At 43.2% G+C, this 27756-nt stretch overlaps 1 protein-coding gene across 4 annotated transcripts in view; it reads right to left on the bottom strand.

Moving 5' to 3' along the window:
• LOC138452925 (carnitine O-palmitoyltransferase 1, liver isoform-like) overlaps positions 1 to 27756 on the bottom strand; it is a 1293714-nt gene that overhangs the window by 725340 nt on the left and 540618 nt on the right. For 3 of the 4 annotated variants that reach the window (XM_069605291.1, XM_069605282.1, XM_069605306.1), the window contains exon 10: positions 22844 to 23039. In XM_069605291.1, the coding sequence (XP_069461392.1) occupies positions 22844 to 23039 (196 nt within the window). Of the gene's footprint in view, positions 1 to 22843; positions 23040 to 24747; positions 24833 to 27756 lie in introns of all 4 variants that reach the window. The other variant, XM_069605298.1, reaches the window with a different exon arrangement.

Below are 27756 nucleotides of genomic sequence, written 5' to 3'. Positions count from 1 at the left end.
GAATATTGAAGTTGTTGATTCTGATGCTGGCGTTGGCCACGAAAAGAACGCTTGTTGCCAAATCCCCACCTGTTAGGGGGCTTTCAGATTTGGTCCAAGGTACCTATGGTATCAAATTCTTTTTTCACATTTTCCAGTGCGTCGTCCACTGCCTTTCCAAAGAGGTTAGACTCTTCAATAGGCTTGTTAATGAGCGCTGCTTGCGTTTCCGCCTTAAACCCGGAATTGCGAAGCCAGATGTGGCGCTTCAGCAGAATTCCCTGTACCAAAGAGCGGCCAGCTGTTTCCGCTGCATCGAGGGTATTCTTAACGATGCATTGGTTGACCAGAGACTCTTCATTAACTGTAGCCAGCAATCTAGTTTTTAGGGGTTCAGGGACTTCCTCGATGTCCTCCTTAAGATTTCCACATTGCGCATCAGCGTAGCTTGCCAGCAATGTGTTATTATTGGCAATTGTGGTTGAGAACGCTGCCGAGGTGGTAATTCTTTTGGCTAGGGCATAAAGCTTTTCCCCCTCTTTATCCGGGGGTGCCTCGCTGGTAGACAGTGGAACCCCAGCCCTTTTCCTAGTGTTAGTCACCACTAAGGAGTCCGGGATTGAGTGACCCTTAATATATAGTGGGTCTGATTGAGAGGGTGAGAACAATTTTTCGATTCTTGGATTAACCCCTCTTACTAGTGCAGGAGTGGCCAGTGAAGGGTTGATTCATCTCTTAACAGAGGTGGGGGGTTTTTCTTTGGTAATCCTTTCCACGAAGTCAGTGTCTGGGGTGACATCCCCAGTTTCGACCTCAAAATGTGCTGCTGCCTTCCTCAGCAGCACGTTAAAGGTGGGCTGATCGTCAACAGGCGAAGGGTTCCTAACTGGTGTGGTCTGAGGAGACCTGATGTCTATAATGTCTGGCTCTGTAGACCCTGATGGTGACTGCCAGGGATTTGGGTCACCCTCACCTGGGTCTTCTTCGTACCCTTCCTCACTTATGTTAGTGTCCTCATGGAAGCCTTCTCCCTCTTGTTGGTTTTCATCATTAATGAACTCCTCTCCTTCCTGGAAGTGAGTGTCCTCTTCGGTGAGGTCGTAAGAGTTCATATCCTCCTGAAAGGGGTTATAGAACAACTTCGGGTATTTAGCCCTTGGACTTTCTAGGAGTACCTCCCTAGGTCTTTTAGGTGTCCTATTTTCTGGAATGGCCATGAATCTGTCTAACTTGTCCATACAGGACTGGAACTTCTCTAAGGTCCACTGAGGTGGGCCAGAGCGGTTCTGAGAAGTGTTCTGGGAGGCTAGGGCTTTCCGTCGACAGTGGGGGCTGTCTGTCAGGTTTCGTGGGATTTGGATGAATGAGGTGAAATGAGGATATGATTAACATAAAGTATGGTTTGGGCCGTAACTTTCTGTGCAGAGTGTGGAGAGCTTCCCAAGTCAAAATGGAAAATTCTAAAAGGATCAGTGATTGGCCAGAAGTAAAAGAAAGGCATTGTTGGAACATTCTAAACCGCCTATCATTGTCAGAAGCCCAGCTGGAAGGTCTTATGTTTGAAGCTCTTAAGTTTTAGAAAACTTTAGTTAGGCCCTTGTGCCTAATATTAGTTATTTGGACCAGGAAAGTGTTGGAGATTTAAAAAGAAACTTAGAAAACGTTCCGGTGAAAGAAAGAAGCAAGCTAAGTGATTTCATTATCTTTTATGGAATTTTATGATTATCAAGCAGGAGTTAAATATCAAAACTATTAATTAACTTGTTCCTGTTTTTCTTAGTTTTTGTTTATATAGTAGTTCTTTTTGTTCTTTCAAGAATTTATTTTTTGAACTTCTAGAACTGTATTTAAATTAATTGAGCTGCGTCACATTTTTTTTGCACCTGGCAAATTGGAGTGTGGAGGTCTGTTATTCACTTTAGCGTCGTGTGTTTTTTCGGCCGTATAGAAGTTTATTGAGTACTGTACCTTTTGTCGGTAACAGTGCTTTTCTTAGCGTCGGACTAGCGTTAGAAATCTTACACTGTCTGCGGAAGTGACAGTGTGGTAGCCACGCGACTCCGAGCCGTTATGTTTAATTTACTAACATTGTAACCTGGCGCGTGATCTTCACGGGGCTGCCTCTTCAAGGATTAGTCTCCGGAACTGAGGAATTTCTCCTTTCCTGTTTGAGCAATTCATATTAAGAAGAGTGGAAGACTATTCCTTTACGCATGCGCCCAAGCCAGTTTCATTTTTTAACTCAATTCCTTGTTCATGTGCGCTTCCATTTTAGAAGGAGTAAACAATATCTTCACGCATGCGCATATTCTGGTAAAAGGAACGCTTCTTTTACGAGCGATCTTCTTTGCAAGCAAAAGATCCAATTAATGAACTCTTTTACACATTCAGAAAACAAACAATTTTAAATCGAATAGTTAGAGTGTCATTCTTGGAATTTGTGTTGAAGCTAGACACCAATACAAACTACATGTATAATATTTCCAGCGGGTTGTTTGGGCAAAAGACAGTTGAACTGCTTGAAGACAAACTCCTTAAACAGAGAGATTAGCAGTTTTTTGCAAAACCGAATTGAAGAAATCAGTAAGAGCATCTAAGACTCTATTTTTATGTTTTCTTCAGTAGAATTCATACACGTCCTCTACGTCATTCACAGAGGATAATCAGGTATGGTGGCGTGTTTATTTTACTTAAATTTATAAAGAGAAGTCAGAGCCAAGGAATTCAAAGGTTAGTGACTAAAGTGAATTGTTGTTATTTTCACCAACAAGTTGGGAGATAAAGAAGCTGAGCAAAACCTGAAGTTTATTATTTTGTCCCATTTTCCCCCTTTCCCTTGGGGGTGCTCTCAACTGAACTGTTTGATACCAGTTAAGAGGTTAGCATCCAAAGGGGACTGCGGGGGTTCAGCAGCTTCCGGGGACAACATCAGATTTGAGAAAGCCTTACAGTATGAAAGGCCAGAAAAAATAGTCCTCCTAAGCTGTCATGAACCCCGAGTTCTCAATGGAAGCGTTAAGTGTTTTAGTGAGGGAATTACAGGAGGAATTAAAGGTGGCATATCAAGAGAATAAAAAATTAGGACAACGAGTAGATGAGTTAAGTGAAAAGGTGGCACAGACGCAGGGAATTGGGAGAGAAGAATTTCCCCCTGAATTGGTAAGGGCTGGTGAGGAGAGAGGTGTGGGTAGAGGTGATGGGGCAGAGGGAGGTTTTAGGGCATTAGTTATGCCAGTACCTTTGGCAGCTCCAGAGCGTTACTATGGAGATTCAAGTAAATATCAGACATTTGTAACCCAATGTGAGTTGCACTTTCTTAGTAGGCCCGAACTATTTCCTTCTGATGCTTCCAGAGTTACTTTTATGATGTCTTATTTATCTGGAGAGGCTTCTACTTGGGCAGGTTTATTGGTCAGGCAAAAGAGTTCATCTTTAAAAAATGTTTCTCTTTTTATGGAAGAATTTAAGAAAATGTTTGATAAAAGACAAATGTCCTTAGAAGTTGATGGGGAATTATTAGATTTGCGTCAAGGAAACAGAGACTTGGTCACATATATCACACAGTTTAGGTCTCTGGTTTTAGAATCCCAGTGGCCAGCAGAGAAGAGGTCTTCTCTTTTTTATAGAGGTCTCAAGGAGGAATTGAAGGATGCCTTGTCCAGTGTAGCCCACGCCCTTCTTCTTGTGAGGAATTGATTGATTTAGTAGTTCAGTTGGACTATCGTATAAGTGGAAGAAAAGCAGAAAGGCGTCGTTGTACTCAGGGGGAGGTGAGGTCAGTCACTAGAGGAGATCGGTCAAGGCTTGAGGTGGGTAGTAAAGAAGTGAAACCAAGGTTAAATGATCAACAAAGTAGAATAAAAGGTCCTTTATCAAAGGAGGAAAAGACTAGGAGGCGTGAGAATAATTTGTGTTTATATTGTGGTAGGGGCGGTCATTTTTTAGGAAATTGTCCCTTTACACCCAAAAAATTTTCATCAGCCGGAGGAAAAGGACAGCAAGTTGCAAATACAGTTCAGTCAGCGGTTCCACACATAACTGTAAATGTATCCTTGTATTTGAAGGAGGAAAGGAAAGGGTATGGACCGGTAGTGATTGATTCAGGAGCCACCGGGAACTTTATGGATTGAGGAGTAGCTAAGGCATTGGGAATACCACTTGTGAGGAAGGAAGTTGTGGAACAGGTTCGGGCTGTAGATGGAACTTCTCTTTCATCAGGTCCTATAACTCATGAAACTGGTGTTTTGGTTATGGAATTACTTGGAGGTCAGAGAAGAAATTTCATTTGATTTAATTGATACACCAATTTTGAAAATAATTTTAGGCATACCATGGCTAACCTTGCATAATCCTCAAATTGATTGGAGTAGGCGAGTGGTAGAATTACAGTCTAGTTTCTGTTTAGAAAATTGCCTTTTGAAAGGTAATCCTGGGAGGGAAGAAACACAAGGTTTGGTTTCCTTTTTTCTAACTGATGCAGGTATTACAGGACATAATATAGGAGCGGTGTTAGGACATCTTCCGGAGTGTTATCAAGGGTACAAGGAGGTTTTTGATGAAAAGGAGGCAGGAGAATTACCTCCACATAGGAGTTTTGACTGTAAAATTGATTTGGAGCCCGGGGCGGTTTTACCAAGTAGTCGAGTGTATGCATTAACTGAAAAGGAGAATGATCATCTTAAAGAGTACCTTGCAGAAAATTTGGCTAAGGGTTTTATTCGTCATTCTCAATCTCCAGCCGCATCTGCATTAGTTTTTGTACCAAAACCAGATGGGTCTCTCAGAACATGCATTGATTATAGAGCTGTGAATAGGATTACGATCAAAAACAAGTATCCTCTCCCTCTAATTTCAGAAATCTTGAATCAGGTCCAGGGAGCCACAATTTTTTCCAAACTAGATTTACGTGGTGCCTATCATCTGGTGAGAGTCCAGGAGGGTGATGAGTGGAAAACGGCATTCAAAACCCGATTTGGGCTTTATGAGTACTTGGTAATGCCTTTCGGTTTATGTAATGCACCAGCTGCCTTTCAATTCTTTATGGATGAAATTTTAAGAGATTTTTTAGACATTCGTAGTAGTATATATTGATGATATTTTGATTTATTCTCAGGATTTAGAGTCTCATAAAATTCATGTGGGAAAGGTTCTACAAAGACTCAGAGAGAATCATTTGTTTGCTAAATTAGAAAAATCCCAGTTTCATACTAATTCTGTGGAATTTTTAGGATACATTGTTTCTCCCAAGGGATTGGAGATGAATCCAAACAAAGTTCAAGCCATCACGGATTGGCCAGCACCAACGAAAGTAAAAGAAATTCAAAGCTTTTTAGGTTTTGCAAATTTTTACAGAAGATTTATTGAAGGATTTTCTCGGTTGATTGCTCCCATAACAAAACTCTTAAAGAAAGGTGCCAAATTTGTGTGGTCGACAGAGGCAGAGGAGGCATTTCAAGAATTAAAGAAAAGGTTCAGTTCGGCCCCTATTTTCATTCATCCAGATCCATCTCAGCCTTTTTATGTAGAAGCGGATGCATCGAATCTTGCCATGGGGGCTGTTCTTTCTCAGAGACATCGAGAGACAGGACAACTTCATCCAGTGGCTTACTATTCTAAAAAATTTTCTATGGCAGAACAAAATTATACCATCTCAGATCGAGAATTATTGGCAATCAAGTTCGCTTTTGAAGAGTGGAGGCATTTTTTTAAAGGGAGCAAGACATACTGTGACTGTGTTAACAGACCATAGAAATCTGCTTTTTTTGAAATCAGCTAAGACTCTCACACCAAGGCAGTTAAGATGGTCATTGTTCTTTGCTGATTATGATTTTGTAGTGACATTTAAGCCAGGTAGGCTTAATGGAAGGCTGATGCTTTATCACGTCAATTTCCTGGAAGTGAGATGGAATCAGAAAAGGAGATGATATCCATTATCGATCCATGCTGTTTTATTTCTGCCGGAATACAGAAAATTGAGGATGTTAAGGAAGAAGTTCGAAAGTCCATGTCAATTGCACAAATGGAGGAATGGGTTCGAAAGGATCCGGTTCGAAAAATTGAAAAAGGATTGCCTTTTTTTGAAAATAAACTTTACTTACCTATTTTGGAATTGCGAGAGAGAGAGTAATAAGAGACTGTCATGAATCTATGCTGTCCGGACACCCAGGTTTTAGAAAGACGCTGGAATTGGTCAGGAGAAGCTTCTGGTGGGAAAAAATGCATCAGGACATCTTAAATTTTGTAAAAACCTGTGCTATTTGCGCTCAAATGAAGAATCAAACCGGAAAACCAGTCGGGTTGTTGGAGCCGTTGCCTATTCCACCTCGTCCTTGGCATACAATCTCCCTGGACTTCATTACAGATCTTCCTTGTGACAAGGGTTGTACATCTATTCTAGTTGTGGTGGACCTCTTGTCAAAAGAGGCTCACTTTGTTCCAATGGAGGGAGAGGTTACTGCAGACGTTTTGGCCAAAGTCTTTTTGCGAGAAATAGTTAGACTGCATGGTCTTCCTAATCAAATTATCTCAGATAGAGGTCCTCAATTCATTTCTAGATTTTGGAGGGTTTTTTGTAAGGATTGGGTGTGGAAGTCAGTTTATCATCAGGTTATCATCCCGAGACCAATGGACAAGTAGAAAGGGTAAATCAAGAACTGGAGAAATATCTGAGGTGTTATCTACAGGCAGGGGAAGAATGGGTGGATTTGATTTGGCTTGCCGAATTTGCTTATAATAATTGTGCTAAAGATTCAACTAACATGTCTCCGTTTTACCTTGGAAGAGGTTTTCACCCATGGTTTTTAAGTTTTGAAATTACTGAAGAGTCAGAGAATCCTGGAGTTGAGGTTCGATTAAAAACTATGAGACAGAATTTGGAAAGAGCAAAAAGGGTACTTTTCGATAGTAAACAGAAGTACAAAAGATTTGCAGATCAAAAAAGGAGGTTGGGTCCTAAATATGAGGTTGGTGACTTGGTTTGGCTTTCGACTAGACATTTGAGAATTAAGGGCAAAAACAAATTTACTCCACGTTTTGTAGGTCCATTTAAAGTAGAAAAGGTGATCAATCCAGTGTCAGTACGGTTAAAATTACCTACTTCCTTGAAAATTCATCCCACCTTTCACATTAGTCTATTAAAACCTGTTATTCAGGGGACTAGAGTTGTACATCCACCTTCACCAGTTCAGTTAGAGAATTCATCTGAAGAGTTTGTAGTGAAAAGAATTGTAGATACCAGGAGGTTAAGAGGGAAATTACAATATTTAATAGACTGGGAAGGTTTCGGACCTGAGGAACGTACATGGGAGGATGAGGTGAATGTGCATGCACCACAATTAGTCGCAAAATTTCATAGAAAGTATCCTTCTAAAGTTGGCCCTGGGACAGGGCATTAAGGGGGGGGTACTGTCAGGTTTCGTGGGATTTGGATGAATGAGGTGAAATGAGGATATGATTAACATAAAGTATGGTTTGGGCCTTAACTTTCTGTGCAGAGTGTGGAGAGCTTCCCAAGTCAAAATGGAGAATTCCAAAAGGATCAGTGATTGGCCAGAAGTAAAAGAAAAGAAAGGCATTGTTGGAACATTCTAAACCGCCTTTCATTGTCAGAAGCCCAGCTGGAAGGTCTTATGTTTGAAGCTCTTAAGTTTTAGAAAACTTTAGTTAGGCCCTTGTGCCTAATATTAGTTATTTGGACCAGGAAAGTGTTGGAGATTTAAAAAGAAACTTAGAAAACGTTCTGGTGAAAGAAAGAAGCAAGCTAAGTGATTTCATTATCTTTAATGGAATTTTATGATTATCAAGCAGGAGTTAAATATCAAAACTATTAATTAACTTGTTCCTGTTTTTCTTAGTTTTTGTTTATATAGTAGTTCTTTTTGTTCTTTCAAGAATTTATTTTTTGAACTTCTAGAACTGTATTTAAATTAATTGAACTGTGTCACATTTTTTTTGCACCTGGCAAATTGGAGTGTGGAGGTCTGATATGCACTTTAGCGTTGTGTGTTTTTTCGGCCGTATAGAAGTTTATTGAGTACTGTACCTTTTGTCGGTAACAGTGCTTTTCTTAGCGTCGGACTAGCGTTAGAAATCTTACACTGTCTGCGCAAGTGACAGTGTGGTAGCCACGCAACTCCGAGGCGTTATGTTTAATTTACTAACATTCTAACCTGGCGCGTGATCTTCACGGGGCTGCCTCTTCAAGGATTAGTCTCCGGAACTGAGGAATTTCTCCTTTCCTGTTTGAGCAATTCATATTAAGAAGAGTGGAAGACTATTCCTTTACGCATGCGCCCAAGCCAGTTTCATTTTTTAACTCAATTCCTTGTTCATGTGCGCTTCCATTTTAGAAGGAGTAAACAATATCTTCACGCATGCGCATATTCTGGTAAAGGGAACGCTTCTTTTACGAGCGATCTTCTTTGCAAGCAAAAGATCCAATTAATGAACACTTTTACACATTCAGAAAACAAACAATTTTAAATTGAATAGTTAGAGTGTCATTCTTGGAATTTGTGTTGAAGCTAGACACCAATACAAACTACATGTATAATATTTCCAGTGGGTTGTTTGGGCAAAAGACAGTTGAACTGCTTGAAGACAAACTCCTTAAACAGAGAGATTAGCAGTGTTTTGCAAAACCGAATTGAAGAAATCAGTAAGAGCATCTAAGACTCTATTTTTATGTTTTCTTCAGTAGAATTCATACACGTCCTCTACGTCATTCACAGAGGATAATCAGGTATGGTGGTGTGTTTATTTTACTTAAATTTATAAAGAGAAGTCAGAGCCAAGGAATTCAAAGGTTAGTGACTAAAGTGAATTGTTGTTATTTTCACCAACAAGTTGGCAGATAAAGAAGCTGAGCAAAACCTGAAGTTTATTATTTTGTCCCATTTTCCCCCTTTCCCTTGGGGGTGCTCTCAACTGAACTGTTTGATACCAGTTAAGAGGTTAGCATCCAAAGGGGACTGCGGGGGTTCAGCAGCTTCCGGGGACAACATCAGATTTGAGAAAGCCTGACACTGTCCCAGCCTACTTCTCGGCGCCTTATGCGTTTCTTTGGCCTTGTGCGCGGTTTTCGGTGTGTCACTTGTTGTCAGTCTCTGGCCGTCCTTAGAAGATATACGCGCGAGGCTTTCGGCAATCATTGTGTCTGCCGAGGGATCGCTCGCCGTCGCGCTAGGTACCGTCGAGTCTTTACTGGCAACGTGCGCACTCTTACGAGGTGCGTCGCCGCTTGAGGGTTTGGGGTTAGCGCCCTTATTTCCAGAGTGCCCGGTCGCCTGTCGTGGGAGCGATGGCAGGGAGGGCAGGGAGGGCTGGCGACCCTTACAGTCTGCGGAAGACGCTGGTGGGCCCGGCACCTCCGTTGGCGCTATGGCTGCCTTCGTTTTCGACAAATGCGTGCCGTGGGGTATGTGTTTATAAGATTTCTTGTGTGCGTCCTTGTCGCTGGGGTGTTCATCCCCATAAGCTGGCCGTGAGCCAGGCTTGTCGGGGCCGGGACGGATGAAGAGGAGCGAGAAAGCTCCCTCGAGAGGTCTACAACCTCTGTTACGGAGGCCGTGTAATCACTGTCCTTGTCACATTCGGCGGCGGCGGGCGAGGAATCTGACTTAGACATGGTGTAGGCCGGCCACCTTTTGACCCTGCGGTCCTTTATCGTTTTGGGCTTAAGTAACTTACAGGCCGCACAGCCGTCCTCCTTGTGATCGAGGGGCAAGCAACGGGTGCATCGTTTGTGCTGGCCCTTCCAGGTATATTTGCCTTTGCAAAGTGGGCAAAACCTAAAGGGCGTCCTCTCCATAGTTGAGGACAAGAAGTGTGATTACGACCTCGAAAGAGAGGGAGGGGAAAGAGAAAGGCATTCTCTGAGTGAAAAGAAAAGATCACACAACCCCACTCTCCCTACTGTGTAAGGCCTGCGAGGCCAGGCCACGTGTTCGGCGACGCCAAAGGATCTCCTCCACTCGCCCTTCCGTCGAAGATCTTGCTCGGCGGAGAAACAGCTTGCAGCTTCGTCGAGGGAGGGATCTATGTGTTAGATATTAATAATAATAAACGACCAAGGGTCGAAGAAATGATTTCACAATGTCTCTCGAGGAACTCCGCATAGAGGCGACCAATAACTGAGCGGAAAAAAATAATCTGAGGGACCTCGACGCGTGAGGGATTGTGGGTACAACCACGTCACTATAGTGATAGTGTTACAGACACCTTGTCGACGTCCCCTTTTCGGCTACGAAAAAGTAAATGCAATACTCCGCAGTGACCACTGGATGTCGGACTATGCACAGCATGTGATTCTAAGCAGATTAACAAACATCAGAAATATATATATATATATATTTATAGCACCTGGGAGGACGCCCATCTGTTATTCAGAGAGCAACATTATTGGTTTGCAAATCTAAAAGAAATCAAACATGAAGGAGAGCGTATTTATGTAATTCTGAGAAATGGAACCAGTTGCTGCACTCAATTCGCCAATACAATATTATACACTGCTTCAACACAGGCTTTGGTCTGATAGAAAGCTCTACCAACATTATAATTAATTAAACTTCAGTTTGTTATTCTCGATATCTGTCAGGTTTCCTTCCCCTATTCAGGCTATTTTCCCTTATTCAAGTTTCTTTCCCTTTATTTCTCTTTTATTATCCTTTTTTAGATTAGCCTTGTGTGGGTGGGAAGTTTTCTATTGTAGTTGGTTTGGCCTTAACTTCCTGATTCAGAATCCTGGTTCTGACCCAAGGCAAAATGGAGTTTCACAGTGACAGCTCTGATTGGTTAGAAAACACTGCAGAACAACAATGAACATTCTAAACTGTCACTCTTTGCTTTTCATCATCTAAGCCCCAGCTGGAGGACGCGTGTAGTGGCTGCTCCTGCTTAAGACTTGGGCCTGGTGGATTTTATCCTTCAGGCGCTAGCAGTTGAGCGGCTACTTTCTTGGGGGTTTCAGGAGAAGTTCTCAGCTGTCAGGAAAGCGATTTGAAGACAGGAAACTCTGAAGATCTTTAGGAAATCGTTCTGGAGATAAGTGACTTTGTTTAGAGATTGTTAGACTGCCGCTCTGTTTATCTTTAAGACATTTAAGTGAGAACTCGTTTATATTTTGAACTGTTTGAGTGTGCTTGAAATTAAGCGCAAGGTTAACGGGTGAACACTATTTGTTAAACACGTACTACGTGTAATCTGAAACTAACCGTTGAACCTTTGCGCGTGCGAAAATTATTTAACGTCTTTGATTCCTCGCGAGTGAAAATAGCGTGTGTGTTTTCAAGCGCGTTGTTTCGGCGCGAGAATTCAATTGCGCGTGTGAGGTTAAGCACGTGTGCTTCCTGGCGAGAGAATTCAACTGCGCGTGTGAGTTCCAGCGTGTGTGCTTCCTAGCGCGAGAATCTGTTCGCCGCGTGAGAACTCTATTGCGCGTGTGATTACCAGCGCGTGTGCTTTCTTACGCGAGATTCAGTCCGCATGTGAACTCTTTGGCGCGAGGGTTATAAGGCGCGTGTGAATAGGCGCGGGAGTTCAACAGCGCGTGTGAATACTAGCACTTGTGTTTTCTGCGCGAGAATCCGTTTGCGCGTGAATTCTACTTCGCGTGTGTTTACAAGCGCGTGGATTTTTCTTATAGTGCGCGTGTTCTTCTGCGCAGGAAGTTTTCAACGTGCGAATCTTCAGCATTGAGATCATCTGCGCGTGTGCTTTTGCATGTGTTTCTTCAAGAATTCTCAAACTCTATTGAATTGTAAAAAGGTTTTGGAAACTAAAGAAAAGTTTGAAAGAAAAAAAAGAAAATATTAAAGACAATTTAACTGGAGAATTAGTTAACTTTGGAAAAAGGCAAAGAGCAAAACTTTCCAAGTTTGCCCAAAATAAGAAGTTGCTGTGAATTTCAAGAGACTCAAGTAAGAGAGATTTTCAGCTTCTTTACAAGCTTCTCTAAGAAATTTAAAGAGAAGAACCAGGTATGATTCTTACTTATTAGTTAAGGATTTAAAGTCTTTTCAACTCTAAAGGTTAAGTAAGTAATAAAAGGATTTGTATCTGCTTTTCTAGTATCCTCTGCAGGTTCAGCTTTGGTTAGCCTTGACGCAGTCAGCCTGGTGTTGTTATGTTATCCACTTCCCCCTTTCCCTTTGGGGTGTAGTTTACAGAGCTGAATTAATATCTAGTTCTGGGAATTACATTTCAGGGGGATTGTCAGGGGTTCAGCAGCTTCCGCGGACACAGGACCTCTCAGCCTGACAATATCTTAGACTGCATGTAGCAACTAACACTACCCAAGTTCAATAAATCACATTCAACGAAACAGGACCACAGAAATACAAATTGGTCATCTGACCGGAAAAGGAGATTTTCTTTTGAAAACGACTTTACCACACAGCAACTTACCAGTCAGTCATGGAGAACATGTGCCAAGATGTAATTGTTTATTTGTAAACGCTTATACACAAATGAAGTGCTTCAAACCGCCACAACGCGGCAAGGGAGCAAGGGATTACAGTAGTAATTCTTATGCCTTGAAGTTTCCGAATGATTTAACAAAAAAGTAACTAGCATACTAGGCCCAACAGCATTTCTCCTAGTGCAACTGTATGAAGTGTAACAGGCGTAACCCGATTAGGGAAGTTAGACAAAGGGGGGACAAGACAGACTTACTAGGCCTAGTAAATTCAGGTCATGCAAGTGTACAGGCGGCAAGTGCAAGGGGAAGGGGAAGGGGAACAAGTGCGTCCAGTCCAGCACGGCCTTGGGTTAAGTGCAGAGCGGTTCCCTCTCACATGGAACGTATGCTGAAAGTGCAGTAGGGGGTTACCACTCCCATTGAACGAATGCTGAAAGTGCATTAGTACTGAGCATCGTGCAAAGGCTCAGAGGCAAGTGTAAAGACTGGGACTTGTGAGGCTCTGGAGGTGAGCAAGGGGACCAGTCAGTAAAGCTGAAAAGAGTTATGGTTGAGAAGGAGTGACACTGGAGAGAAGGAGAGAGTAGGTTAGCAAGGGAGAGGAAGAGACAAGGAGGAAGAGAAGAGGAAGAGAAGAGGAAGGTCTTGAGCTCCTACCTAAGGCAGAGAGAGGCAGGGAGGTTGTTCCAGAGGGAGGCACCTGCAGAGGATGAAGATCTACTCCCAAATTTCTACTTGGAAAAACAGCTCACTCACAAAGTGTTGGGAGGAGGCCGACTGAGGGCTCTAGAAGTTGAGTATTGAGGAAGAGAGCCCCCAGAAAGCCTTGTGGACTATGAAGAGGGTCTTGAACTTGATCCTAGCAGCCACAGGGAGCCAGTGGAGGGATTTCAGCGCCGGAGAGATGCAGCCCCTGGGCTTGAGGCCAAGGATAAGTCTTGCGGTTCTGTTCTGGATGAGTTGTAGCGGACGGAGAGTATAAGTAGAAAGACTGAGAAAGAGGCGGTTGCAATAGTGCAGCCTAGAGAGAACCAAGGCTCTGGAGATGGCGAGCCTTTGAGGGAAGGTGCAAAAAGGTAGAATACCTCTGATGAGGTGCAGCTGGTAGTGGGACTTTGTAGAGATGTCCGAGATGCGATAAGAGAAGGAGAGTGGAGTCGAAGATGCCACCCAGATTTTTTGCCTCACTAGCAGTTGAGGGCGCAGGGCCAAGGGAGGTTGGCCAGTGGGAAATTGGGAAAGCGGGGGCAGGGGTCCCAATGAGGACAATCTCGGTCTTACTGGCATTGAGGCAGAGATTGTTGGCAGCACACAAGACTGAATTGTGGAGAAACAGTCAGGAATGAGCGAGGCGGAGGAAGAGGCTAAGGGTAGCCTGAAGGAGAGCTGCGTGTCATCCACATAACACTGAAAGTTATAAGTGAAGGTACAGATCCTATGGGCTAGAGGGAACATGTAGACATTTAAGAACCACAGGGATAGGTTCGATCCCTAGGAGACGCCACAAGTAGAGAGAGTGATAGTGGAGAGAAAGGACCCAAGTTCCACTTGGGAAGGACGGTCACAGAGAAAGAAGGCAAGCCACGCCAGAGCCAGATCTGTGATGCTCAGGGTATCACTGAGACAGGAGATCAGGATGCTGTGGTTAACCGTGTCAAAGGCAGAAGAGAGATTGAGAAGAACGAAGACAGAAGGAGAGTTAGCATCAAGATTTGAGAGCAGGTTTTAATGGGTCTTCAGAAGACTAGCTTCCATGCATCTGGATGCTCTAAAGCCAGACTGATGGGTCATGGAGACAACCAAAGGGTTAGTGTGTCCACGATGTGTAACATTTGTGTAGCAGCGCATTTGTGGTTCAAGGCTCCGGCCGTGACATGATGGTAAGCACTTACCATGTGAACCGAGATAAGGCAACCAGGGCAGTTGATTAAAGTTCCACTGGTTGTCTCAAATGTTTCAATGAACTAATTTTGTACTGTTGGAATTGGGGTGGATTGTGACGTCACATGTAATTGAGGGAGGTGCGGGAAGGTTTTTGGACCCAAATAAATATAATTTATGCTTTTCTATAAGGGTCTGATGTGCAAGCATCAATCAGCTCTGTGTGAGGAGATTTTTTTCATGTTGCAATGTTACTAATGCCATTCAGTTTGACTATTCTAAAAGTCGCAGATTTAGCTGCGTTTTTCACAGCGCCTTTTCACAGTCCTGTATCGCGATCTTTTTGAATTTGCTGTCCCAGCTGTGCCTGAGCCCTGAATACAATTGTTACTTCTTGCACCAGCATATACTCCTTTTTGACTACTTTTGTAATTTTTATTGGCGAGTTCCAAGGCGACCCCCGACACAGCGAGATGCAAGTTATTAAAAAATAAATTAAAGGCTCCACATGAGAAAAATAAATGCAACAGATTGAAAAAGCTGTATTTTCTTTCGGATGCAACATTTAAAAAACCTTATGTGCCCAGGAAATGTATGACTAAGTTTTGTTTTCCTAAGAAAGAGTCAGTTGCTATGCAGAACACTCAACAGTGATCAAGGAATTTATTGGGGGTCTGGTCTCTTAGATAAACAGTAAGATGATCATTAGCTTGAAAGAACAAAGGCTCATCGGATAATTGCGGGTAAAGTCAACATTGGGACAGCTGACTGGAACAGATGCCTCGAACAAGAAATGAAAACCAACTTAGGAAAACTGTGAAATGAAAGTTAAGTTGTGCGCATATGTTTGAGCATTTCCATTAACTTTAAGTGGACTATCATAGCTGTTCATTTTCTCAGCAAAGATAAGTCACACCGGGGCCATTCTGGTGTCATTTTAAAGCTTATTACGTGCCTGTTATGGTGTTTCTAGCTTCCCCAAAAACGTGATGAAGCCGAAAGTTGGGGAGCTTGCGGCTTATTAAATTAGATATCTGGATAGAAAAATTCACATTCAAAATTATAATTTTTGTGTATATGACGAAATTCCACAGTTCGCACACGCAGTATCTTACCGGCATGTGAGTCGTCTTGATAAATCTGCCATGATAAGCCGAATCGGAATATATACAGGTTGTAATGTTCATTTATAAAGTTTTGCCATTTTTTGACTTTTTAGATACAAAATATCTGAAGTGTAAATGGTAACTCTGGTGGGTGTATTCATTCTCCCCAGGATTTCAGTTTCAAAACTCCAATGGCTTATCGGCAGAGAAGGGTTGAACCTTGGGGAGGAGTGGACCATAAGGGGTCCAATCAAAATTCACAGCAAATAATTTAACACCTCCTGATTTTAATGTTTGGGGGATGTGCCTTAGGGGGTTACAAAGTGGCTGCACAAGCCAGAGAGTGGCAGATTTGCGTACACATCATCTGGGTGAAATACTGAAGAAAGGGAGTATAGTTTAACCTTGCCAGAACAGCTGCCTAAACATGATCTGGGTGCAACTATTGAAAGCTGGATGGAGATTTAACATTGCACGGGAAACAGCAATTCAGGAAGACAAAAGAAGCTGTGATTTTGCAAGAAGAGGCAAATCGAGGGATAGATAATGGTGGCTATCTTTGAATCAAGTGCCTGACCAGATCCCTGTGCTTACCCAAGAGAGGAGCCCTGCTGACTTCCCTGAGCACCAAAAAACAGAAAAGGTGGCTTGTCCAAACAAAACCAAGTGTGTTAGGATCGGTTTGCCTTGAAATGTTCCCCTTAACAGTGGATGCGGGCAAACTGAGTGGACCCTTAGCATATTTTACGGAATAATAATGTAATACTCCCATAAAGATTGACGAAGGGGGAGCTTGAAAACGTTTTACTATCGGTAATTCAAGTTACAGTAATTTAAAATAGTTGGGTACACCTCTTTTTCTCGTAAACTCCACAGTTCCCTGAAGGAAAGGATTGTCCTTGCCAAAAATGAAATTCCTAACTGTAACCACTCCACAGAACTGCCCTTTAAGCAGATGGGTGCCGAATATAACTGAAGCCTGGTTTTTGGTGCTGGGTAGAGAAGTTCTGTGATAAATGAAACCAAGTGTAATTTCTAATTAAAAAATACACTCTCCTGAGATTAAGTGACCCTGATAGAAGAAAGATTTTGTATTGCTTTTGGGTGAAGAAGAAAAGAGGGTTCTATCAATCCAACGTATCCCCAAAGGTCTGTGTGACTTTTAAACCGCTAGCGTTTTTAAGTGTGCAGGGAAATTAAACATACAAGGCACTGCATATCTGAAATAGCTTTTAAACACAGGAAATAATGCAACTGTTTTAAATCTAACCCTTATAAAGAAATGCTAATGCTCACAATCTAGTAATGTTCCAAGATATTATTTAATTTTGACATAAAAGGGATTTGTGGGACAAGAGGTTGAAACTGTTAATTGGCATGTGTTTCATGGACAAAAGTGAAATTCGACCGTAACGTTCCCAAAAGTAAATGTTGGTATTCAAGCTTTGTTTTGTGCCAAAGAGTAGGTTGCATGTGTAATCTTTTGGCACAAATATTCATTGAACCTGTAAGTTAAATAAATCTTCTGTACCCCGGCCTGATTCTTAGCTCATTGTTGGCACAGGGGGAGGTATCTACGTGGATCTATACAAGTCAGACAGGGATAGCTTGAACTAGATAAATGATTTCTGTGGCACCTTAATTTGGGGGGGGCTCCCCATGTTAAGAGTGGTCTCTCAATCCATTGTTACAGTAACTTACTCTATGTTTAGTTTATTGTGTGAGTGCAACTAGTAATTACATCATGCAGATACATGACGGTTTCAAACAATAACTAAGATTAGGGGACGCTATCACAACTATTAGCATATCAAGTTGATCCATGTGAGATGCTCAGCAAACCCTGGCGTTTAGGAGTACTCACATTTACAGACCTAGAATTTATAGTGGCAAAATAAAACTACAAATAATGTCCTCACTCTCCTCTAAATCCATCCCTTGGCCCTTCGCTCCCATTCTCCTCCTTCTTGCCCATATCACCGGATGAGGTCTCTAGACAAGTCCTCTATGAAAGTCTCTTCCAACCACAAGGCATAAATTCGTTTTCAAAAATTGATTAGCAGAATTTGCTCATTAAAATGTTCTTGATTAGCAAGCAAACCCATTTAATTAGCAATGGTATACTAATATTTTTCATGTTGCCAGATGTCGTTTGTGCCCAAGACATAAATTGAGCAACAATGAAGCATTTCTGTGTACCACTGAAGTAAGACATTAGTGAAAAAGTGTCATGCCTTGCAAATTCTTTAAAATTCTGCTAGACCTATAGGTCTAGAAACTTAGTTTACCTACGCGACCTAAGAGAAATGCGCTTGAAGCTTGGCAACAGGTGACAAAAAATCTAAATCCGCTTTCTGTAATATGGTGCTAAAAACCCACTTTATGTTCTGCCACCGAGAGGTCAGCCATACACAGGGAAACCTTTATTTGACATTTACTGCAAACAAAGTAAATATTAGTTTCAAACATCCCCTACGAATGGTACTCTGCATTCATAAAATCTACTAGACTATGTGTGCCCTGGTCAATTGTCTGTAAAAAGTTAACTCCATGAATGGACACAAATAGATACGATAAAAAGGCTCTGAAAACAGTTGGGCCACCTCTCATGTTTGTGCTGTTCTACAAGGCAATCATAATCATAGAACAAAGTGAGCTCTGGAGGCTAAATATGGTGGATGGTATTGCAGCAGATCTATAGATGTACAGACTGGATGGAACAATTGATCACTACTTTGTGTACATATCTAGTTTGTTTTGTGTATTCTTTATGTAAGAGGAAGGAAAGTAAGAGGAAGGAAAGTAAGACTAAGCAGAGCGGATGGTGTAGCAGACAGTGAACTGGACAAACTAGATAAATAAATTGTAGTCTGTGTCCGTCTCACTTTCAGGGTAGCTGGTATAAAGCAACGCAGTGAGAAAATAGAATGCCCAGGAGTATGGGTTCAGCTCATGGGTTGAGCAGCAGTTGCAGATCTATGCACTCAGAAGGTCACATAGCGAGGTTTGCCATTAAAAGGTATTTGGCTGTTTAATCATGTACATTTTCAAAAGTGTTCACTTCTTTATATGATGCATCTTCCCCAATAAAATAAAATCTAGTTGACATAGATTTAGATATACTAACCTAAACTTTACTGTAAAGCATGAAGACACTGCAGTGTTTTACAGTAGCAATACTGTCATTATGCATTATGTAAGGAATGGATTTGCAGGACTGTCTTTTAAAAATATAAACATAACACATACTGGTCTTTGCCAGACAGACTATAGTTGGCTTAATAAAAGTGCAAATCCGATTATTTCTGGCTTGCAATTATAAGAAGAAAACAAATTCTTGACTAGCACTCCCACACAGGTCTTTGGCAAGTAAGAATGGAGGAGATTACTGCAGTGAACAGAGGAAAAAAGGATGGCGAGAGGCCTGAGGGCAAGAGAGGAATGCAGGGACAGGCATGCTTTCATTGAACAGGGTACCTTAAATAACAATGTTTGCTACACAAGTGTCAATTTAATTAGCAAACCTACAGAATTGCATAGCAAATTGCTATAGGGCACTGCTTATTTTATGCCTTGAAGCAGGTGGTCCCCTACTCCTCCAGAACTATCCAGGACAACATTGCCTCCCTTGCTCCAGCCTTGGCTTATTTATGCAATCACTCCTTTGCCATTGGCTTCTTCCCTCCACTCCTCAAGCACCCCCTTGTGCACCCTGTCCTTAAAAAGCCTTCTTCCAACCCCTCCTGCACGGGTAACTCCCTCCCTATCTCAATTAGCCCCTTCCTGGGAAAACTCTTGTAGAAGCTCCTCATCTCCCAGCTGATCCACCACAGTGAATAGGTTGGTTGCCTCCACAACCACCAGTTTGGCTTCAGAGCAGCCAGAAGCACGGAAACTGCACACCAGAACACCCATGAAGGATTGCTCTCAAATCTCGATACCAACTCTCTCTCCGGTCTCATCCTTCTTGACCTCTCCTCTGCCTTTGATATGGTCAATCATGCCACCCGTATAAACCGGCTCTGTGATACCCTCAGCATCACAGGCCTGCCACTGGACTGGCCGACGACCTTCCTCTTTGACCTACCATCCCAAGTTCAACTGGGCCCTTTTCTCTCCTCCATCACACTCTCCACCTGCGGCATCCCTCCGGGCTCTATCCTCTTGCAGTGGCTCTCAACATCTAACTTGCCCCTCTAGCCCATTTGTACTCCTCACTTCCAGTTTTATGCAGCCATGAAGCTCACCAGGTGTCCCTCCACTTCCCTCCTCTTCTTCCTCCTCCCTCATTCCTGGCTGACTGCTATTCAGACAGTGTGCTGCAAACAATCTCTGTCTTTATGCCAGTAAGACGAAGATCCTTCTCATTGAGACCCCAGCTCCCTCCTTCCTTCCTACTCTCTGACAACCCTCAATGGGCCTCCTCCTGTGAGGCAAAAAACCTTGGTGTCATTCATTTTGTCCCTCTGTCCCTCTCTCCCTCCCCTCAAATCACAGACCTTGTCAAGAAGGCCCACTTCCAGCTGCACCTCCTCAAGGGCATTCACCCTTTCCTTACCTTCCCCCAGAAACTCAGTCTACAGAGCTTGGACCCTCTCTAGGCTGGACTACTGCAACAGCCTCTTCCTCAATCTGCCTAAATCCTACCTTTGCAATCTTCAACTAATCCACAATAGGACTGTGAGCCTTACCCTTGGCCACATGCCGGATGACCGCATCTCTCCAGCCCTAAAATCTCTCCACTGGCTCCTGGTTGCTCCGAGGATCAAGTTCAAGACCCTCTGCTTCATCCACAAGCCTTTCTGGGGCCTGCTACATCCAACTTTCTCTCCCTAAATACATCCCTGCTAGAGCCCTTCGGCCTTCTAGCTCCAACTCTGGAGAGCAGCTGCTTTTCCAAGCAGAATGTGGTGGGTGGATCTCTATTCTGCAGGTGGAATTACCTCCCTGCCCCTCTCAGACTTGAGCTCCTTAAGTTCTGGAAGCTTCTCAAGACCCTCCTTTTCTCCTCCATCCCTCTCTCCCTCCCTCCCTCCCCACCTAATAAACCCCTCTGTCTCTTTTTGACTGGCCGGCTGGCTCCTTCGGATTCTTGCATGACACCAGGCCCTTCTCGACCAGTCTACCCCTGCACTTGGTCTTCGTTGACCCCTCGGCCCCCCACCCGACTCCCCTAACCTGCACTTGCTCTTTCGGGCTCCCCCCTGCACTAGCCTGGCTGGTCCTGCACCCCACTGAGCCCATTGACCGGCACCCTCCTCCCCTTCCATCTTCCCCTCACTTCTTGTACTGCACTTGCACAATCCGAAAGACACATGGCCTACTAGGGCCATTTATGATTTTCTCTTCCCTCTCCAGAACCAAGCAAGCTTAAAAAGGCCATAACTTACCAAACATCTCAACTCTATACCCATGACAACTAAAGATGAAACAGGAGAATGTACAGTGTGACGCACACACATTTACATACTGTGCAACAAACGATCTGGGCTCACAGCCAGGCATACCTGTTTGACCCTTCTATGACCTTGGCAAAATCACTCTACCTAATGGGTCATGTTTTCTTTGGCTGTCACAATTGGAATCACCAGAAGTAATTCTGAGAAGTGCCTACAAAGCCTCCAATGCCTGTGTTTTCTCAAAATAATAATTTTTAAAGTTTACATGACAGACTGAATTGTTTCTTAACTTGGTTACTGCTCATGGCGCTGTCACTTGAGAGCCACGCTTCTCTCCTAAAGAAAAAGTGAAATAAAAGACCTACTACTTTTGGTTTGCTAGGTGGCTTGATTTGCCCTTGGCAGAAGGAGTATGCCGGCACACTATTTTACGCTTACCAACCCCTCCATCAGCCTTAGGGATTCGCCCAAAGGCGTTTTAACCTACTACCCAGTTGGTGAATGCAGCAATGGGGGTCACACTGGAATTGGGCATGGGGTCACACTGGTATTGGGCATGGGGAATGCTTCCATAATCTTGAAGCTTGCTACCTTCCACACAAAGTTATAGTTTTTATCCCCACTCATCCAGCATCCAGGACATGTGGGTGCTGCCTGCGGCTCCCACTTGTGTGAGGAACGCTCTGCTACTTCCCCATCCCTCCCCTGTCAGGCCAATTTAATGTTACTCCTTTTATCGGCTTCAAAAGAATTTAGTGCTTTGCTGGCAGGAACAAATGTGTGACAAGCAGCTTGCACATATATTGATGAAGCAGGTGCATCAACCAACTGAGATAGCTTACACATTATATTCAAACATCTATTATATTGATGTGCCTATTTAAGGCTATTTGACAAAATAAGGATAGGCAAATGAGAAATTCTGGAGGGGAAAGCACAAGAAAACCAGCCATCATTACCAGGTTGCTAGCATTGGGGTGAAGTAACGAAATGTAATGCAATTGGTTTTTGTATAGCACAACCTCTTAGCACTACAAATGGGTACAAGGCTTTGAATTAATGATAACCACCATCATTATTCAGCCTTTCATAGCATAATTTTCAAAGCTGGCTGCCTCTTTGCAGAAGGGAACCAGACATTTGCAAATCAGTCTTGATCCTGCCAGCAATGTGCGGTATGAAAAACGTTACCCAGCAACAGTGTATCTGGTGCTTGTATCTGCTGTTTGTAGTCATATGCTATGCATATTTCACCATCTAGTGGTTGGTCAGGAATATTACAGTGGTATTCTTCCAAAGTAAAAATGTAGGCAGGGGCATTCCTGTCACACAATATCTGGGCCTGCGAGTAGGTACCCTCAATGTCCCTCTGTGCCAATAATAAAATCTAGTTTCATATAGCGCTACAAACCCATAGGTATCTAAGCAGTGAAATAAATATGGATATTATCCCACTGCGTCGTACTCAATTTATCGACCTCAGAACGATCAAAGGCTGAGTTGGCCCTGCCGGGATTTGAACCTGAATCAGCAGTCTGCGCAGGGATGTCAGAAGCACTCAACTCGTTATGCGATCTTACCCGCTTGCCCTCAGGCTGTTTTTTTACGCCATTGGATGGTTGCAGATGTATGGCGCTGAGTTTGTAACTTTTCAAAACCGAACTGCCTGACATTGAAGTCAATGGGGAAGCACACTGACACCAATTGGCGACTGGACTACTTGAGCCACATTTGTTCGGCGGTGGGGATAAGGAATGAATAGTAATGATTTATTTAAAATATTCTATGCATCACTTTTAAGTTACATTCTTCTGCCCATTTGTAATATCAGCCTCTTAGGCAAGCGGTGCAAAACCTGTGCGATTTATCCTCACCCTTGCTAATGTTGCGGGTGGCATTCTCCACTTTGCCATTTATATAATTGAAATTGATACAAAGATCTGGGACAATAAACAAAACAATACTTATTACATCCGCTACGGATACCTATCCTACCAACATCTTTCGCTCTCTACTTCGCCTCCATCAATTTTGGCATAATATGCAGTGGGATCCCTACTCACCTCTCCCCGGCTGTCAGTGCTGCCAGTTTCTCTTCTCCTGGCACTGGTGGGCTCTCATCATCCAAGATGCGCTGGAACTGGTACTCCAGTTCCCGAGGATTCAGCAAGCGATCACCAGAGTAGACCCAGACCCGAAAGAAGCGCCCACGGTGATACACCACGATGTGCTTACTATCCAGTTGATGTTGAAGGATGTCTGCAGAGTAAGATGAAGTCATGATAACAGCATACAAAGGGAAGGCAGGTGCTGCACACTCATACATCGCACCAGCCATGTTCCCATACTACAAAAAGTATACTATCCAAATACACCACTGTGGGGCAAGCATCAGGAGGGAGCACAGTGCCAGCTGGATCCACTTCTTCTCTAAACCATTATTTTTATGTGAGCATGTACCTGTACTGCATAACAGGTAACATGTGCACATGACCTGTTATGGAAAACTGTGCAGGGAGGCTCATTCTCCTCTCGTGTCTTTTTGACTGTTTGGTGAATGGCAGATCCCTGTAGAGCTTACACCAAAGTATCTGAAATGCATTGCATGGAGTTTCCTCTCTCAACTTGTGTCTGTATAACCTGAAATATTGTAACTCTTCAGGGAGCTCTCCCACACAGTCTGCACTTATATAATTAGTGTCACTATACGTTCTGGGGTGGTAGCTCCTTCTCAGCCTTAGGGCCTATGTTCTTCCATTACGGTAGATTACGTGGTGCAGCTAGCTCTCCTTCCGTGCCTGTATGATGTGCCCCATCTGTGAACCGTATCACATGTAGTATTAAAAGCTGTACAGGGTGAGCTCCCTTCAAGACCTGGGCCGCTGAAGATCCCTCCATGTTCTGCAGAACACCCAGCTCACTTTCCCCTGTGAAACGGGCCAATTCTTCTGGGACTTACTGTATCACTCTTGCCGCCTTAGGGCTGTGAAATGTCTGTCAAGAGTACACTTTTAGGTGGAAATTGAGTTTATGTGAATTTAGAATCCGATTGCAGTTCTCCTTAACTCATTACCGTACCAAACACCCAAATCAAAATTCACCTACCTTGCTGGTCTGGGTTGCATTGCCTGGGTAGAATCCAGGGCACCCTGCCACACACTGCATACTGTGGAATATTGTATTTTCAGACCTACATTCCTCCACTCCCTAACTGATCCTGTCCCCCTCTCCCTCTGCCTGCCACCAAATGCACAGTACTAAAACTAGTGACAGAAGTCAGCACATGCTCCACGTGCAGACACGATGGTTAGTAAAGAATTAAGTCAAAAGATACATAATGTTTACCAGATGATCCACATCTGCTGATTAAAAAACGAAAGCAACACAACGGGCTAAGGGCTGTGGATGCAGTGGGATCTGCAGAGTGCTCTGTGGTCCAAGAACCCCTTCCAGTGAATAACCAGCAGTAAGGTTTCCCAAAAGGGCTGTGAGGGTTATATCATGGTGTGGAAAGCCTCAGGGTGTCCCTAGAAAGGATGTGAAACTCAGCGGAAATGGAAATTGCTAGAGTGTTGCTAAAGTATTAGATTGGAAAATACAGCAGCAGCAGAGTGAGGGGTAAAGTAATTTTTTGTGAAATGAGCGAAAACTATGGAGTGCGCATGCAGGGGCTGCAAAAATTAGTACAGGTTATAGAAAGGCACAACTTGTATATGGGGTGGCAAAGGGTGTGGCAAGCCCTGGGGTTTTCAGAAGGAACCCTAAAGCTGTTGAAGAAAGAAAAGGCCTGGGGTCTGCCAGCACTGCAGGAAAGGGTAATGCAAGGCGTGCCCTGTTCCTATCAAGGAAAAAGGAAAGCATAGAAAGCTGGAGGAATTAATGTTAGCATGTGAAGGTTAGAGCAGGAAGCAATGAATTGATCCGTGAGGGATGTGTTCTACGTATCAGGTCACAGGAAGTCTCCTACCTGTGTCGGTTCCGGGGATGCGTGATGTATTAAACATGAGCTCGTACTGGGCCGAGCACATAGGTAAGGTATCTTGGATCATCAGCTGTGAGAAGGGGGGTAGGGGGTATAGGAGCAGGGACCACAGGCAGGTGCACAGGACAAAATGCATGCATGCAAGGGGAAGTCAAACAGTGTAAAGGGGGATTGAAACAAGACCAGTTAGGTTTGAGAGGATTGATCGGTATAGATTGAAAATAAGAAGGTGGCAATGATGGGATATGCCAACATTGAAATGGCAAGATGGGAGAGCAAAGAAGTCCAGAAGGCAGAGGTTCAGGGGACCAAAACCCACACAGGCATGCAGAAACAACATGGTAAGGAGACAGGGAAGAAGAGAAGAGAAACAGAAAATCAATAACACGAAACCAGCAGAGAATCATTAAGGTATTAATTCAGGTACAAAGCTGCAAATGCTCAGACAGGCCAGCACTAGAGTGGCACACCTTCACCCTTCCGTCATTCTCGGCACTCCCATTCTCTTCAGGGTTTGTTCACAAGCAGCAGAAAGTGATTATTGTTTTTAAATCAAGATTTACACAACGCAATGCCAAAGAAAGATTTTGCAACACGGTTGGGCTTAAAGATGAACATCATTGGTATTTCTTCATTGAAAAGCGGTTTGCTATACATGTTTTTTTCAGAGTGGTAGTGAGTCACAGAATATTCTTTGTGATCCTGCAAATGGAGGTGAGTAGACCGAGCGAAGGTTTAGCTGGATGGGCCAGTGGGATCTTAAAAAGTCACCAGAAAAGTAGCTTCCATGTCCTCAAAGCATACTCTTTTTCGGGGTGATCGCAAACAAGCAGGCCCTCTTGGAAGAAGTGATTGCTCATATTGGACAGGAGGGGAGTCAACTCATGTATCCTCCTAGTTTGGTAACTGTTCCCAGAGGAGACAATATTGCCTAGGAGTGGAGGGGGAGTAGTGCAAGCAGGAATAATCAGAGGGCCACAAACATTCAGAAGTGTGCGGTACGAGCCACACCTAAATAGTGTATGCAGCTCTCCCTATTGAGGGCAAAAGATGCCGAAGCATTTGATTATGTCACCCTATATGAAGGCATGGCAAATATGTCCTTTGATCAAAAGCTGCATGGTTGTAGGGCTTGATTCCTCTACTCACTGAATAATAGAGTTGGGTTCAGAATGACCAAATAAATACACAAATAATCTGCACTAAAGTTATTCTAGGGGCATTTTCTCAATAGCCTAAAAATGGGACTGTATGCAGCAGTTAGACAGCCCCAGCTCCGACGCATAGTTTTTTCTTCCAACTATGTAGTCTATCATTCCACACACTTGACAACTAATAAACTAGATCATAATACTTGGCTGTTGTGCACTTTAGCAGTTGTACAGATGTTCTCCACCTTTGTCGATACATAATAATGTTTGACACCCATGCCCTTTGACATAATAGTTATTAGGAACAAGCAGAACAGTAGTAACCTGAATATGAAAACCTCCGTTTTATTTATTGACCATAGCCCGAGCAAAAGACTCACTCAGGTGAATGTCACAGCCATGTACAGAGGTGTGTGTGTGTGTGATGCAACTCACAGCAAATTCCTTAGATAGTACACGGTTTTACCGTGTTGAGCGGCGGCACATATAAATGTGAGGATACACACAGACAACAGCATTCCAGCAAATGAGGCTGTGTGATCTCTGAAAAATTGCAGGAGCAGAAATTGAAATATATCTTGCTAGCTTCAAGTGCATCTCTGATTATGTGCCTGTTTTGGTCCCTTGCAATATATTCTGTTTGCTGACTCTTAAGTCAAGACATTGACTACTGAAGCAGCAGGAGAGTCCACCCTATCATTAACACTTTACTTTTCCAAGTGATGTACCATTGAAAGAGTGGGTCCGCCATAAAAATATTGTTTCTCTAAATGCCATGATTTCGATGTTTTATCAAATCAACCAAATATATCCTGCTAACAGTCTTTTTACATGCATTACATATGTTGGTTGCACAGTGGCATATTATCCCACCTGGCTTATGCATATGTGCTGCAGTGTGCACTGCATTCAAGCAATAACATTTTCTATGTTGGATATCAGAGGGATGTTTGTATTTGTTGTACACTCGTTCAATTTTGAATATTTGATTTCTTCCTACATGCCCGCTTTTACCACAGGCATATAATAAAACGTTCTCAATTTTCACCTTCAGCTCATGAATAAATTCGACTCATTACAGCACAGGGCCACCTTACCGCGTGCAACTATTAATATACCTCACATGTCTGTGTTTAGCACAGGTATATAGCCATAATCAATGTTATGCCCCTACCTCAGCTCAGCATACATGTGCAATTTGTTAGATGGTTGCCATTCAGAGGAGGTAATGCAGGTCTTTACCCTGGAAGAAGCATTATAAACATGCTGTGTGGGATGAGACACATCCCAACCTTTAGTCTAGGCAAACACGAACATAATGTACCTCCTGACAAGCAGTTGCCACTCCAAGCTGGTGCTTGGAACACTGGTGCCTCATCCTAACCTTTAAATCATTGTCATGAATGGCATCACACAGATGAATGGCATATTTTTCAGGCCATAACTTACCAATCACTGAATGTGACAAGCATGCCTGGACTGTGTACTACGAACACTTGCACACAGACATGTATGCATATCGTATATACACGGGATGACCGCAGGTGAAGGCTTTCCCTATAAGCTGGGTAACACCAAGTGGAGGAGCGTTAAAGTGAGTGGAGACACTCACTATGTTAAGGAGCAGTCAGGTAAGAATTGCTTCCAAATTGTACTGTCTTGAAAGGTGGTCCTTTTGTGACGAAGTAGAACAGTATAAATGAGGCTGGAAAACAAAGCATCAATGCCAGTTTGCAGCACATAGAAAGGCCGAGGCAAACTCCGCCAGCCTCATCTCCGGAAACATGAAATGTCCGTTTAAAATATACAATGAAGCGAAGTGTGACCTCGATTGAAAATTGTG

Source organism: Ambystoma mexicanum, chromosome 1p (assembly GCF_040938575.1).
Source record: "Ambystoma mexicanum isolate Mex_15411 chromosome 1p, UKY_AmexF1_1, whole genome shotgun sequence".
NCBI lineage: Eukaryota > Metazoa > Chordata > Amphibia > Caudata > Ambystomatidae > Ambystoma > Ambystoma mexicanum.
The sequence above is the reverse complement of the archived record's forward strand: the minus strand, read 5'-3'. Positions and strand labels throughout refer to the sequence as shown.